Source organism: Gambusia affinis, linkage group LG01 (genome assembly GCF_019740435.1).
Source record: "Gambusia affinis linkage group LG01, SWU_Gaff_1.0, whole genome shotgun sequence".
Taxonomy (NCBI): Eukaryota; Metazoa; Chordata; class Actinopteri; order Cyprinodontiformes; family Poeciliidae; genus Gambusia; species Gambusia affinis.
This window is the reverse complement of record NC_057868.1, coordinates 22895698-22910642: the sequence shown is the minus strand read 5'-3', so window position 1 is coordinate 22910642 and position 14945 is coordinate 22895698. Positions and strand designations below refer to the sequence as shown.

General features: G+C 37.8%; 1 protein-coding gene across 2 annotated transcripts in view; it reads left to right on the top strand.

Moving 5' to 3' along the window:
• Positions 1-2: 2 nt before the first annotated feature.
• The window catches only part of nphp4 (nephronophthisis 4), a 168038-nt gene continuing 153095 nt past the window's right edge, over positions 3-14945 (top strand). The window contains exons 1-2 of one of the 2 annotated variants that reach the window (XM_044117171.1): positions 3-324; positions 1115-1249. In XM_044117171.1, coding sequence (XP_043973106.1) covers positions 175-324; positions 1115-1249 — 285 coding nt within the window. In that variant the 5' untranslated portion in view covers positions 3-174. The remainder of the gene's footprint in view (positions 325-1114; positions 1250-14945) is intronic. The other variant, XM_044117160.1, reaches the window with a different exon arrangement.

The window sequence follows — 14945 nt, the reverse complement described above, 5'->3', positions numbered from 1 at the left end:
CAGCTGGATTTCCAACATGGCGGCCGCATGTTTGAAAATCTGAGCTGAGAGAAATTCTATTCTAAAGTACAACCTCCTTTAAAGAATTTTTGTTGCATTTTATGTTTTTTTATTGTTTTTTGTTTGGCTCCTTTTATTGATAATGATATGGTGAAGGCAGAAGAGTGAAACAGCATGGCTGACAGCTGGGAAGAATTGTTTCACAAGAACCGGTTGGTCCCCCCGTCCAGCCAAACAGTCCGCCTGGCTGTGGAGAACCACTTCACCGCTAACCACGGCTTTCAGCTCAGCTTCGGCCGGCTTACTGTAGCACAACTCCCGCAGGTAATTCCAAACATTAGTTGTCTCTGTCTTTATATGGCAGAAATGTTCTGTCTCAAACTAGTCCTCAAAGGCCGGTGTCCTGCAACATTTTGCTGTTTCTCTGCTTCAGCACACCTGGCTCCAATATTAGCTCATCAGCAGAGCTCTGTAGAAATTGACTGCATGCTTGCAAGGCAGTTTAGCCATTTAATTCAAGTGTGTAGGTTAAAGTTGTGAAATCTTTTGTGTGTATTTCAGTCCATTATATATTTACTATTATATAGAAAAATAATCATAAAGACCTGTAATATGACCCACAATTTAACACGATTGTAAAGCCCAATCGTGTTAAATTGTGGTTTACAGAGGTTCTCATACCACTTGAACTTTTTCACGTTGTGACACATGATTACAACCACACACTCGTGTGTTTTCGTATAATTTATGTAATGCACCCGTCTGAAGGAGGACATATATGTGAAGTCAAAGAAAAATAATGCGTGGTTTTGAACACTTTTTTAAAAATTTAAAATAACAATCTTTAAAGTGTTGTTTGCATGTATTCAGCCCCCTAAGGTGGTGGTTTTAAAAGGATACTTTTGAGTTTGGCTGTGTATTTTCTTTTACTGATTTGCTTGCCTAGAGACCGACTGTTTTGCCCATATTACTTTACAAAATATTTTAAGCTCAGACTGGTTAGAGCTTCCTGCCTTCTGATTGTATGTTCATATGATTTATTTATAATTTGCTTAACTTATTTGAGGCATCAAGAAGAGCTTTTAGTTGTCCATCTTCTTTTGTTGACCCACAGGATCTGTCAGCTGGGGAAGATGTGACCTACCAGCTGCGAGTGACTCTGTTTGATGGAAAACTCCAGCATTTTTTTGGAAAAACATGGAAGAGCTCATCCCAAAAAATGAAAAACAACAAGATTTCCTTCAAGGAGGTAACTTTTTGTCTTAACGCATTTCACTGAAATAACAACTTCAGCTGCAAAGTGCTAAGCATTTATAGGCTGCAAGGCTCTCGGGATCTGTAATGAATTCTTCTCATGTTGTCTACATAAGCATTCAGTCAGTGATTATTAGTTGAAATCAATCCCTATTCAAATCTTAATTGTGTTAATTGAGCACTGCCATTATTTAATTACTGCTCAAAGCATTTAAAAATCAACTCTTTTTATATGAACACTTATGATTGGATTATGTTCTGCTGTGCTCTTGAGAGTGATATGAGCATAAACAAAACTAATCACAACAATTTGGCAATCACTTTGGTGATTAACAAAAATTGATCCAAGTTGTATTGCACAACTTCTATATTTAAAACTTTCAGAAGGAAACAAAACTCAGATCTTCTCACTGAAAACTGCATTTAACTTTTTTTTTTACCTTTCCTTTATTTGGGTTTCCTTTGTTTCTGTTGAAATGATGTGTTGGTATTTTTAAAGTGGCATGTCCATCTGAGTTAATCTTAAAAATAAAAAAGACAGAATGGCTCAGATTGTTGTAGAGTAACTAATATAAATTGTGTCAAACATTCCTGCTTAGTTTCTCTGGGTTCTGGAGAACATTGGGAAGTTGAGCTTTAGAGACTTTATTGCACAAAGGAACTCCTTCCTTCCTTCCTTCCTTACTTTCTCCCTCTTTTACTTCCTTCCTTCCTTACTTCCTTCCTTGTAGGAAATCTTCTCTTCCAGTTTATGTCTTGGCTTTGCTGTTTGAGTTATCTACTGGTGTTTGGGGTTATTCAGACACATATTGAGTAAATCAATGTTTATAAATTGGTCCTTAATTAAATGTTCATTGCTTCTTTATGATTGACTGAATCTTTTCATTGTGAACCCAGTGACAGTCAAGTGTTTGTGTGCCAATATTCAAAATGTGAATGGTAAAACATAATTGCCACCAACCCATAGAAATATGGGGGCTGAGGTTTCCTTTATTGTATTTTACAGTTGTTTTACCAGGGTAAAACCCATTAGGATTAAAAACTTCTTTTCCAAGAAAGTCCTGGCCAAGAGCAAACAGCAGATGATGTCCCCGTTCCTGTTCAGAGCTGCACTCAGCAGGCAGACGGACGTCCTACCTCAAAATGTTGTAATTTGGTCATTTGAGTAGAGCCAAATAATACAGCGGGCCCTAAAATGTCACTTTGCTTTACTGCTGCTGCTGCTTGTACGATACCGGACAGTCTCTGTTGTTTTCAGGACATTTCTGCTGCTGAGCTCTGCAACCATAGGTTAAGCTTAGAAAAACATCCTTGTAGACAGCTACTTTTAAATCACTCTGGAGTAATTTCTTATTATGAGCCTGAAGCACAACTTCTGCTCTGGTACGCTGATGATTAGTTGAATTGATTCATCAAATCATTACTTTGAGCTTCTAGTTAGTGATGTGCTGATTATGCTGCTCAAAGGAGAGAATGCTTTCTTCATTATAATGACAAACACTCAGCATAGAAATGAGTTTTTCTGCGTCTTTCAGTTTTAAATAGAACCATAGCCACATCTTCAGGTCAGCCGTGGTGCAGCACATGGCTGACGCTGACTACTTGTCTGTGCCGTGCTGGTGTTTTAAACTCTCCATCTTCAAAAACACACAACTTTAATCTTTGAGCCACCTCTATGGTTTCCCTCTGTTCATTCGCTGTAATTTCTCCACCATCATTCTTTTGCTCCTTTGTACTCTGTAATCATCATTAGACAAAGGAAACAGAGAAACCATTTTTATGTCACGATATTTCATGTCCTCTCTGAAAGATGTGCTTTGATGATGAAATTCCTCATAACTTATTGAAAGTGCTAAATAGGATGTTGTAGGAATCAAATATGTGAGATACAAAAACTAGTGCGAAGTCTGCAGAGAAATTAAACTTGTCTACAAGACAGGATTCTTTATGACACTCTTTAACTTATTTTACGTCTCCACTGAACAAAAACCTGATGGTCACCAATGTTGTTCTTTTGTCCTCCGATGAGCATTCCCAAATTGATACAATTATAAATTTCAAACAAAAGAACCTTTTTATATTTTTTATAAGCTGTTACATAGAAAACTTGGATTGTGTTGAATATTTTATGGTGTCAAAACGCCAATGTCTTTGTAGGCTATACTGTTTGGTTTAGGGTCCTTTTATCAAGTAATTTTTTAAAAGGTCTTATTGGCTTTAGTGTACTTTATTTGGTAGTGAATTGACAAGAAAGTGGGTAATGAGAGAAAGGGAAAGACATACGGCAAAAGTCACCAGGCTGGGAATCAAACCTGCGACAGGCGCGTCGAGGACTAAGCCCTCCATATGTGGGTTGTGCTTTACCCTTCCGCCACCGGAGCAAGGCTACTGTGGAATAGTTTAGATCAAAACATATGCATGTCTTAGAATGGCACAGTCAAAGTCCAGATGTAAGTCCAATAAATAATAGTTTTTGTTTTTATTATTATGTTTTATCACTTTGAAATACTTAAAGGACGCATATTATAATTATTTTTTGTATTATTACTATGCCTACAGCACCACCATTGTTTTCAGCTTCATCTTTTTCAGTGACCACTCTGCTCTCTGACACTTCATGATGACAGCCAGCCAGTAGCAGATGCAAAATCCTTATTCAACTAATATTTTAAATTTAGTCATTTAGTTTCTTTGTATCCTTTTAAGCTCAGGCCCTTGGTCTTTTTAGGTAACAGAAATCTTTACATTTTGTCCCTGGCATAGGCTCAGTTACTTTTCTGGGTTATTTTTATTTTTTTCCTCAAGTCACATGGCCCAGGAGGGTCATGAACCACAGTTTGAAGAGCCTTGGTCTAAACAGATCTGTACTGTTTCATGCAGCATAAAAAACATTGATATAGTGTGGAATGGATCGATAGTACAGTGGCAGGTTGTCTAAAATGCCTGAGAAAAGCCATCTGCACACGTTGCATCTTTGCCATAAAAGGAGGAAGAAGAGAAAAAGAAAATCCCCCTTTTTTTCCCGCAATGCAATTTTTTAAAATGTCAACTGTCTGTTTTTCAGTGACATCCTACAAAGTAGATGTTTAGCTCTTTTGATAACATATTCTTTTTTTTTTTTCTGTGACTGTAAAAAGCCAGTCAGATGCAGAGTTGCAGTCTTAACTGATGGCAGGATTTTGACATCTTGAAGTCGAATAAAGTTTGACATTGCCTGCCAGAGGGGTTATTTTTCAGACCCAACAAATATCAACAATAAAATGTAGCTTCGTGTAGTTGAAAATTTATCCGACGGCTCCATGTTGTTATATTTGAGCGGATATCTGGGGAGCAGCTGGGTGCCTGTGTTCTCCCTCAAACATCTGAATGTCTCTATGAATCCGGGCTGGAGGCCAGTCACCCACTGCTTTATAAATGGATCGGAGCAACGAAGAGCCTCCCCGCAGCGTCCAAATTTGAAACCTACTGAGGGCGATACAAATTTGTCTCCTCACCTTGCAGCATGTTTGTGTGTAAAATACCCATCTTTTAGTGAAAAAGAGAGTGTTGCAAAAAATCTTTTAGCAGTGGCATAAATGAGTCACAGCTATGGCCTTTTCTGATTTCCATTTTGCCACCATCAGTTTTCTCCATTCCCCCCCCAACCCACCATTTGCTTGATGTTCGTTTGATCCAGCATTTTCGCTGTGCACGGCCTTACTTTGATCCACCACAATAGTCATAGCCGCCATAAAAATCCACTTGGTATCCCAATCAGCATCTAAATCCCATTATCCATCCAGGATAATAATATAAACCACATCGTATCCTATAAGGATGATAAAGTAGGTCTGGCCCTTGCTCTGCCACGCGGCGAGAGCTGCAGCTGCTTTTTTCCCTCTTCTTTTTATTAGATTTGGCGCGTTGCTTTCACGCTCATGCTCATGTTTATGAGTGGCAAATTGCTGTTTCATATCCAAATAATGTCAGTGGGGTGGGGATTCACTCCTAAGCTGCATTAGCACGTTGAAAATTGCACCTCCCTCCCTACTGTGGCCATGATGGATTGATTTTAATATCCACAGAAAAGCAAAGATGTGCAGCAATTAAAGACAGAAAAAGAGAGGGAGCTCCATTTTAATTTGGTTTCATTTTTTACCTGTTTTTTTGTCCCTAAACAGAACTCATCACATCATTACGATGCTGTCACAAATGCAATTTCTTTTTTTTTAAGTGTGCTGCATGGGCTTGTTAAAGTGTTTTTTTTATGGGCCAGATGCAGAAATCATAACCAATGACTGTAAAAGATCAAACCTTTGTTTAAAAAACAAACCGTGAGGTTAATTTTTAAGCTTCATTGTCTGTACTGTTTTAGGATTTTTGATATTGTAATAAAGCAAAGTAATTTAAATGTTGCAAAATCTTCTGAATGCTCGTTTTTTTTTTAGGGGTATTTGCAGATTTGATCAAATTTGCTGCAGATTTTATTATATCTTGACTCAGATCTTTTGCATGGCAGTTAAAATATTGCACTTCAGATTTGTTCAGCTCTGCAGATTTGTCAGCAGAGGGCAATGTTGTGCTATCCGTGTGCAGAGAAGAGAAACAAGAGGAGGAAAGGGAGAAATGTGCATCTTTTTTGCATTGTCTCTTCCTGTGATCACTCCATTTGAGCTCCCTAGCCTTTACAGGGAACCAGTGCTTTCTTCTCACATGTGCAACATTATCAGACCGACAGCTGGGCTTGGGAGGAAAAGGCCAAACTCCGTTCATGACCAACAGAAACCTCTGTTTATCTAGGTCTCCAAATGCTTCAATGTAGGACTAGCACATCTAAAAGTTTATATTAAAGTTTTCTGTTAGAATATTGAAAGAAAAGCCCAGGGTTATGCCTTTTTAAAAATAACAAAAAACCTTCAGCAAGATGGAATGCCATGTCTTAGATACAGAGAGTGATTAAAAACACTTAGCTTCACTCGGTTATGCATCAACATAACCGTCAGCCATCAGCTAGCCTTATTACACGACTTCAAAGAAGTGAGAAGCAGAAGACAGAATCGTACTGATGGGGAAAGTATTTGCATCAGTCCTGCAATTTTGTTTCGTAAGGATTTGGGTTCTATTTTTTTTATTATAAAAATGAGTTAGTTTAAAGTGGGGCTTCAGTCACAGTCGTGCTGTAAAGCATGAGTTTCCACTCACTGGAAGCACGCAATATGTTGTCAAAATGAAGCTGCTGTTGCTGTAACAAAGCTCCAGTCAAAGGAGCTTTCATTCTTTCCATTTTTTTTTCCACCACCCTCTCTAAAAGCAAAGACATGTTCAGCTGAAGGAAAAAAGAAAATCTCTTTGAACTCAGCTGCATTTCTTTTTTTGTGTGCGATACACTGTTTTGCAGTCAACCATATTTTTTTTCGCTCATGTGTTTCACAGCTTGTCAAGCGTGAACATTCAGCTGTTACGTAGGAAGGAACTATGCCCTTTGCTGCTGCGTTTAGGGAACAGGTGATTACCAAGTTCTTATGCAGGACCCCTGTTTCATTCCACTTGGAAAGAATAGTCATTAGATAATGTATAACCTTCCTTGGCTTCAATTTTGTTTCATGCGTTAAAACTTTTAATTCTCGGCTACATCTGGTTGTCCTGTAGCTATGGGGAATTCTATCTCTGCAGTTGGATTCTGCTCTGTGATAATCTTTTGGATTTATGATTTTTGTTATGTTTAGTAGTCTACTTTTAATATCTACAGACCTGCAGGCAAGAAACAAACATTTGCAGTAAGGGTTTTGAAGAAGAAACAAACCGAATATTTTATTAGGATACATTCATTATTTGTTTTTAATGTTAGATGTATGCTTTTTAAAATAATTTTATAATAAAAACCATGACATTTTCTTCAAGGAGTTAAAGCTTATAGTGCATGGCAGAAGTTGTCATGCCTATTGAACTTTTTCACTTTTGTCACCCTGAATACCAATGTACTTTATAGGAATTATAATATGATGCCCCGACAAAACATAGAACAAAATTATGAAGTGGAGGGAAAATTATACATGTCTTAATAAAATCAAATCAAATCTGAAAAGTGTGGCATCTGCTTGTATTCAGCCCCTTTGAGTCGGGGCTTTGTATCAAAGTCTTTTTGGGTGTATCTGCACAGCTTTGTGTGCTGAACTTCACATCATTTTGACACATGAACATGCTTTCCATTCCATTTTAGCGCTGCCTGTATGTTTTGGCTCATGAGCTTCCTGGAAAAGGAACCCATATTCCTGTGACAATTTTTTTGTTTTTGCAGCTTTTTCTTTCAGCTTTACTGTTTTGCACCATCCAACATCCCACCAACCCTGACCAACTTCCCTCTCCTTGCTGAAGAAAACCATCAGCAGGATGTGGCCACCACAACATGTCAGTACGGGAATGGTGTGATGCATAACTACAGTTTTGTACAACGGCTAAATAATTTAGGTTTGGTCTCACCTTACCAGAGCACCCTCTTCTTCATGTTGTGAGAAATTGCAAACACGACCTCAGTGGCTGTATTTCTGAACACTCCAAGGACAGATTTGTGGAGGACATGCCTCATAGCTGCTCTTTAAACAGTTACTTCCACCTCAGCTCTGAATCTGTGCAGCTCCCGCAGAATTACCTTGGGCCTCTTGGCTACTTCTCTGATGAATGGGCTCCACACGTTGATCAGTTTAAATTTACCATGTGCTTCGTTTTTTGCAGTCAGAGGATGACGGCACATAATCCATTGGTTTGCATTGATAAATGAGGGCGAAGCTGTGTGTGCATTTGTTTTAATGTTGCAGTCACAACCTTTGACTTAAATTTTGCTTACATTTTACACCCCATTGGTTAGTCAGCTCAGCGTTGTTCTGTAATCACTACAACAGTGGAGATTTGATGAAATATATCAGCCTATTCATTTAGAGTGGATTCTAAAAAGTCATGCGTTTCTATTTGTCAGTTTTTTGTTTAAATGATCAAGCACATTTGTATTATTGCTCAGTATTACTGAGAGCATTACACCTGTTCTGTGAGTTAGTGTAGTATATTTAAACCCCAGAGCTTTTTAATAGTCTCTTGTGTACCATAAGCCATAAATTGGAACCAGTTTATTTATTGGAAGTATGAGAAAGTGTCACCAAATTTTATTTGTGCCCTGTGACACAAGTGTATTTTGTATTGCATTGCAGATTAACAAAAATAACTTCTCACACACTTATTCTCCACGTCATTAGGCACACCTTGTGGTACTGGCTAAGACCACTTTGTGTCTTCAAAATTGCCTTAAAGATAAGAATGTTTAATAGTTGCTATTTAAGATGATCATAACACCGACTTTGTGCACCACCAACTATACACTGGAATTTCCAGCAGGTGAAAGTAGATAGAAGCAATTAAAATGTTCAAATCATTTTTCTGAGCTCAACATCCAGTCAAGATGTAAAAATAACTAGGTGAACAGATTTTTCTTTTTAATAGATGTCTTTTTAGTTTTGATCTTTTCATGAGGTTTACAGATATTTTTGTCCTGTGTCAAAGCTCACTTGCCCACAATGCTCTAGAGGCATCTGTCGTTCTTTATTCAGAGCTGCTAAGTGCTCAGATAAATGTCTGGCTGTAAATCATCAACCTAGATTGAATCCGAGTCTGTTCTGTTCCCTTTCTCTTCCAATTCACGGCGCTTCTCCGAGCATGAAAACCGCCGGTGCAAAAGGTCGTATGATTGATGGACAAAGGAGCTTCCATAGGACCCGTCTCCAGCCTACCTCTGTGCTTAATTCCTTCTCCCAACTGGCATTCCACACTGAAAGATATACACTTCAATTATACATGGGGACGCTGGGGTTGGAGACTGCACGCCTTGCTTGAGAACTGATCAATATTTCAGTTCTGCGGGGACCAAACACATCGTGGAGCAGCTGCTGCTTAACAGCTTTACACAGTGGAGTGGCACATCCCCTAATACACAGCTATACACTGTGGGTGTGTGTGTGTTTATGTGTGTGTATGCACAATCAAAGGACCTGAAGGGCCCACAACAGCTACTGCTGAGGTGTCAGAGAGAGATGAGAACCTCAAGGAGGTTTTAGCTGTGTGTGTGTGTGTTCAATTTTAGTGTGCGTTGGGTATTCATACTTGCCTTGTATTTGACTGTTCTTTCTCCATGCCTGTCTTCTTCTTCTCTTCCTGTCCCCTCTCCCTATCACATTAACACGCAAACACTCGGATTCTAAAACACACATGCAAGAGATCCACACACAGCATCTCGTCCCAATATTTCTGCTATCAGCTCTCCCTGGGGTCTGCGCTGCCTGTTTGTGTGTGGGTGTGTGTTGAGACTGAGGGGAAAGAAAAACATTCTGCCTGTCTTGTACTTTGTTGTTCCTGGCTTTGACGTGTCAATTCCATCTTTCCCTCTTTGTGTCTGAAGTCTGGCACAGAAACACCGTTTTCTTTCCTTGTTGCCATCCTGCAGCATTTTGTTGCCCCTCCGCCGTTCAGCCAGCACCCAAAGACTGAAACGTTTCACTCGGAGTTTAGCAAATGTCAGGAGACCAAAACCTCTGTTGCAAAGTAAAAATTTTCCCAGCAAGCACTTCAATTTCTTGTTGGCAAAATTGTAGATGGTGTAAAGTTTTGTTTGAATCAGATTTCTTATATTCTGTATATTGTCATTTTCTGGAACTGAAGCCAGTTTTGATGTTAACAACTAGTCAGACTGTTAGTGTAACAAAGTTGATTTAAGAGAAAATAAGAAATTTTGGCAACATCACTCAAGCTTTGTGGTTTTTTAATTTTTTATTTTATTTTATTTTTGTATAATATCTGTGGTAAAGTTTGACCTCCTTTAAAACATTTACCTTTTAATGTCTGTCCTAATTTCATTTAGAACTTATGAGTAGTTTTCTTCTCATTTCTCCTATGTCAGACTGAATGTTTTAGTAATTTTTGTCAATTTCATTCAACCCTGTTGTGCTAAGTGTTTAGCATGAGCAAATATTTTACAGCAGGATAACTACAGATCAGTGAAGGCTTGAGCTAGGTACTATTGAAAGCAGACCTTTGCGATTGGCATATTGAAATGGCAATGACAACTGTAAATAGTGTATAGTGTCCCATCTTGTGTACGTTTAAAAAAAAAATTCTTTAGTATTGTTAGAAAAGCCTCCATTGTTTTCGTCATGCACTAGACATTTCTTTACATGCAGTTGTTGTGAGTTTTTGGCCTCAGTAATTTTTTTGACTCTTGCATCATACCCAGTCATTTCCATTGCTTCTTCTCCTCTTTACGTACTATTTTGCGCCTGTGTGTATCTCCATAAATTTTAATATCTCACCCATTGATCATGAATGCAGGACTCTTGAAGTGCAATATGCTACTAAATATTTTGGATATCTTGATTAATTTGGCTTAGAAATACTAATTCTATAAGAATTTTTATATCACTTTGCGGTTTTGGTTCCCATTTGTTTAAATGAACTGTTTTGACAATGGTCACAAAAATAGCTACAGTCGACCTCCTGCTGGGATATAAATGGCGTGATATTTCCATATGTTAAACCAGGAGAATATTATCAATTTCATATGAAACTCTCAGTGGAGTGCAGAAAAAGACTTGTGGTGTAGACAAGGAGTCCCTCAGGGCATGAGCAAGTCTGAAGAAACTAAAACTTTAAATGTAGGAAAAGGCAAAGAAGCAAAATGACCAGCATCTGGACCTCTCATGTATTTGTATTTCCTGCATATCAGTAATTTTCCAAGTGCTGTGTAACTACCTAGTGCATATAATGTTCACAAAAACAGTTGGTTTGAAAAATCTTGTCTTGTTGGTATTCTTTTTTATTAAATAATTTTTATCCACCTGTCACATATACTATATGTATACCAGTTTTATCTCTCTTGCTGCAATCCAGTGACATATTGGCCACAAGGGAGCCTGAAGCCTCAATTCTTGTCATTTTCTTAGCCTCTCTATCATCCACTCTGCCATCTCTCATCTCTACTGTGCTTGTGACTGTCACAAAATTTCACACCAAAAGGATTTGTGATACTGATACCCACTGGTTCTGTGCCTGTAAAATGACTCGCTGAATCTCTCCTCCTTTCTCTTTCACCTCTTCTATCTCTTTTCTCATCCTCATCTTGCTGCCAGACTTGTATCAGAGATCTTCATATATAGACTTTGATATCAAAGCATTGCAGCCAAGAAACTGCCAAAAGCATTTGCTTTATTTCTGGATCTTTGATTTTAGCTGGATGACTTGAACACTTGACAGCAAAGTCCCATAGTATAGGCTTTTGAGATGCAGTGAACGCAACAGTTGTCTAGCAAAAACCTATGTCCACAAGTAGAAGCTTTTTTTTCACATTTGTGAACAAAATGTGCAGCAATGTCAGCCTTGAGCTCTGGAATCTGGATATTGCATCACTAGCTAATCCAAGCATGCATATCATACATGTAACTTCTTATCTATGTCCAAGTCTCCAAGACAATGCACATTGTTAGTCAAATTCATGGCACCCCAAGTAAAACTGTGAAAAGCAATAACATTAACCCAACTTTTTAAGCAGGAGAGTTTATAGCCCCAAAAGCACAAAATGTCCAATGCTACTCCAGTCCCCATCATGCCTAACAATATGCAAATAGGCTTTTACAAACACATGTTCTCTGTTTCTTTCCTTCTTGTTAAAATCTAATGGTTCTTATGAAGACGTGGTTTGTCTTCTCTGCTGCATTGCTCTAGAAGTTATCTTTTGAAATTTATGCAAACTTTTTTTTTTTTATCATCCTGCTCATTGTGTGCGATGGTATGATGAATATGAGTCCTTTTCCAACCCAGAGACTAGTGATGATTTTTAAGTAAGTGATTCTAACACTTTGATTGTGGAACATGTATTTCCGGGTTGAGGGGTAAATTATGCTTTTATAGCTGTGTGAAAGGTTCCTAATCGACTCATTTAGCACCAAAAGATAAATAGTGAAGCAAATCAAGCTGTTATGGGCTAGGACTTCATACGAAAAGCAAGCTCTTGGTCAGTGCAGGTTGTTATTCCATTTCCTTAAAACCATCTTAGTCTGATATGAAATTCTAAAACAGCATTCTACCTTGAGAAAATTGATTATTTCATTTAAGAAAAGGCAGACTGGCATCCAGTTTAATGACTCAGAACTGTAATTTTTTTTTCTTCGCTGTCGAAAGTACATACCCAAAGTAATTGAAAGAATTTTACTTTAGGTGTTTTGTTGTGCTTTAATTTTCCACAGTATTGCTTTCTCACACTTCCATTCACCCCTCACTAGTCATAGATAAGTTCTCTGTCACCCATAAATGAATCTTCTTAGCATGATGCTTCAAAAGCTGCCGACAGGTTGGTTGTTGACAGTGACTTCATACTACATGCCTCAAAGTTGAAGTTATTTTAATATCACCATATTGCTCCTCTTCCATTTTGACTTAAGTTACAGCTCTTAGATATTTACCCCTGCGAAAATCAAGTGCCGCTTTGTTGCTGCAAAGCATAGCCTCTCATTAGGCCAGACATATGTGGCGCCTGGTGTTGCTGCAGATGCAAGCTATTTCTCTAAATGACTTCTCCCAGAAATTCAGTGGCATTCAAGTCACAAGAGCTCACAGCATTGTCTTATTGTGCACATCTATTAAAAACTTGTTTGTATTGGTGGGGAAACGTCATAAATATTGAACTTTGCAGAAACAAACTGACTTCTGTGTTTAGTACAAACCTAGAGGTGCAATTGAGTGCAAAACAGAACAACCTGTTCTCCTATTCCCTTAAAAATCACCTATTATGTGGGACAAAAACCCAATTAATTACATATTTATAGCCAAATTTTACCCCTTAATACCAAGTATTGCATATTCATGAAAAAATATGGACCAGTTGCTTAATTGTGCGTGAAACATGAAAAGTCTTTTTAATTCAGATCAATGCAAAATGTATGAACATTGCATTAAGAGAGAGGTTTCCTTCACAGTGCTTTGCAAAAGTGTCGATTATGCCCTTTCACAATTCTGGACATTACAACTATAAACTTCATTGTATTTGATTGGAAATTCATGTGATCAATCAACAGAAGTAACATATAGTTGTTAAGAGGAAGGTCAATGATATGTGGTTTTCAACTGTAGTGCTGCATGCATGCTTTGTCAACCTTTTTCAGTCTGATTTCTAAATGACTTAAAATGCAACCAAAATTAAGAGCATTTTTGGAATGGTCTTAATAGGTGCATGGAGGCAAATTGTGTGCAATTTAATCGTCATAAAACCCCATCTGTTCTGTGAGGCCCTCAGAGGTCATCATGACGGCCCAGAAACACAGCAGGATACACAAGAAATATGGGACGGAAGATACTTTCTACAGTTCAATCCATCATATGAACATGGGAAGAACACATCACCATTTCAAATCTAACAAGACATGGTCGTCCATCATAACTGACAGGCTTAGCAAGGAGAGCATTTATCCAGAAAGAAGGCAAGAGGTAACTCTCAAGAAGGTGCCAAAATTTGCATCTTAAATAAGACAAAAATATTACCTTTGGCCTGCATGTCCAACCAGAACAGTCCAAAATGTGTCAAGAGAAACTAACACTGTTTCCAGGTCAGGAACAGAGAAATTGGTCAAAGTTGATGGAAACAGGTGGAGGCTGTGCAAATGCTTGTGATAGGGTTGGAGATTCTCATTCCAACAAGATTGCAGCCTTTAAGAGACAGCCAGAGCTACAGAGGAATGGTTTAGAACATTGTCTCTTTAGATGTTTCACAATGGTTCTTAAGAACTGGTGAACATTTAAAAAATACCAACTGATGTTTATGGTTATTGCTAAAATATGCTATTTTTAATAAGCATGCAGCCTTTTTTCCCCCTTTCTGTTTCTTTCATTGGGTCTGCAACTAATGATTATTTTAGTAAGGAATTATTCTACCGATTATTTTGACGATTAATCAGATAAAAAATTGTGTTGCACTTTGTATAACACTCAGCTCTTTTTCCACTGAAAGAAAACATTTATGTCACAACATTGTTTGTTGTATAAGAATTTCCTTTTCTAAAATGTAAAATCTCAATAAATTAGTGTTAACAGATATCTAATCCCCATCATTAATTAATAAAAAAAAATCCACTGCTCTCTGCAAGTTTATTTACTTTATAGCATATGTTCCCAATTTAATTTAATTAGTTTATTTGGTAGGGACAGACATACAGCGACATAGACAAACTGAAGCAAACAGCAGTCCCATGTTTATGTCACAGTGCAATAGCAAAAGCTAATTCGCAGCACTTTTCCCTAGATGGGCTTTTAAAAAAAAATACCTCTAAAAGTAATAATCAAACAGACAGTAAAACATAAAACATCAAAAGTGGGCAATAGTAACCCTATTGTGTTTTTTTCCACTCTGCATAAGAGTAGTTTTAAAGAAATATGGTCAACCCTAAAACATTAATATGTGGCTGAGCAGTGAACTGGTCATGAGTTTCTCTTTCAGCTCCTGCCTCTGACACTAAATCAAATTTTAAGAATGGCCATCATTCTCAGCACAAATCTTCCATTTTTTACAAAGTAGTCTGATCTGTTCAGGTCAGCTGTAATGAGCTGAATCATTTAGCATCTCAGGAAACTTTTCATAAAAAGCAGTTCAACACTTTAGTCTTGATTATGTTAATTCTGATCATATT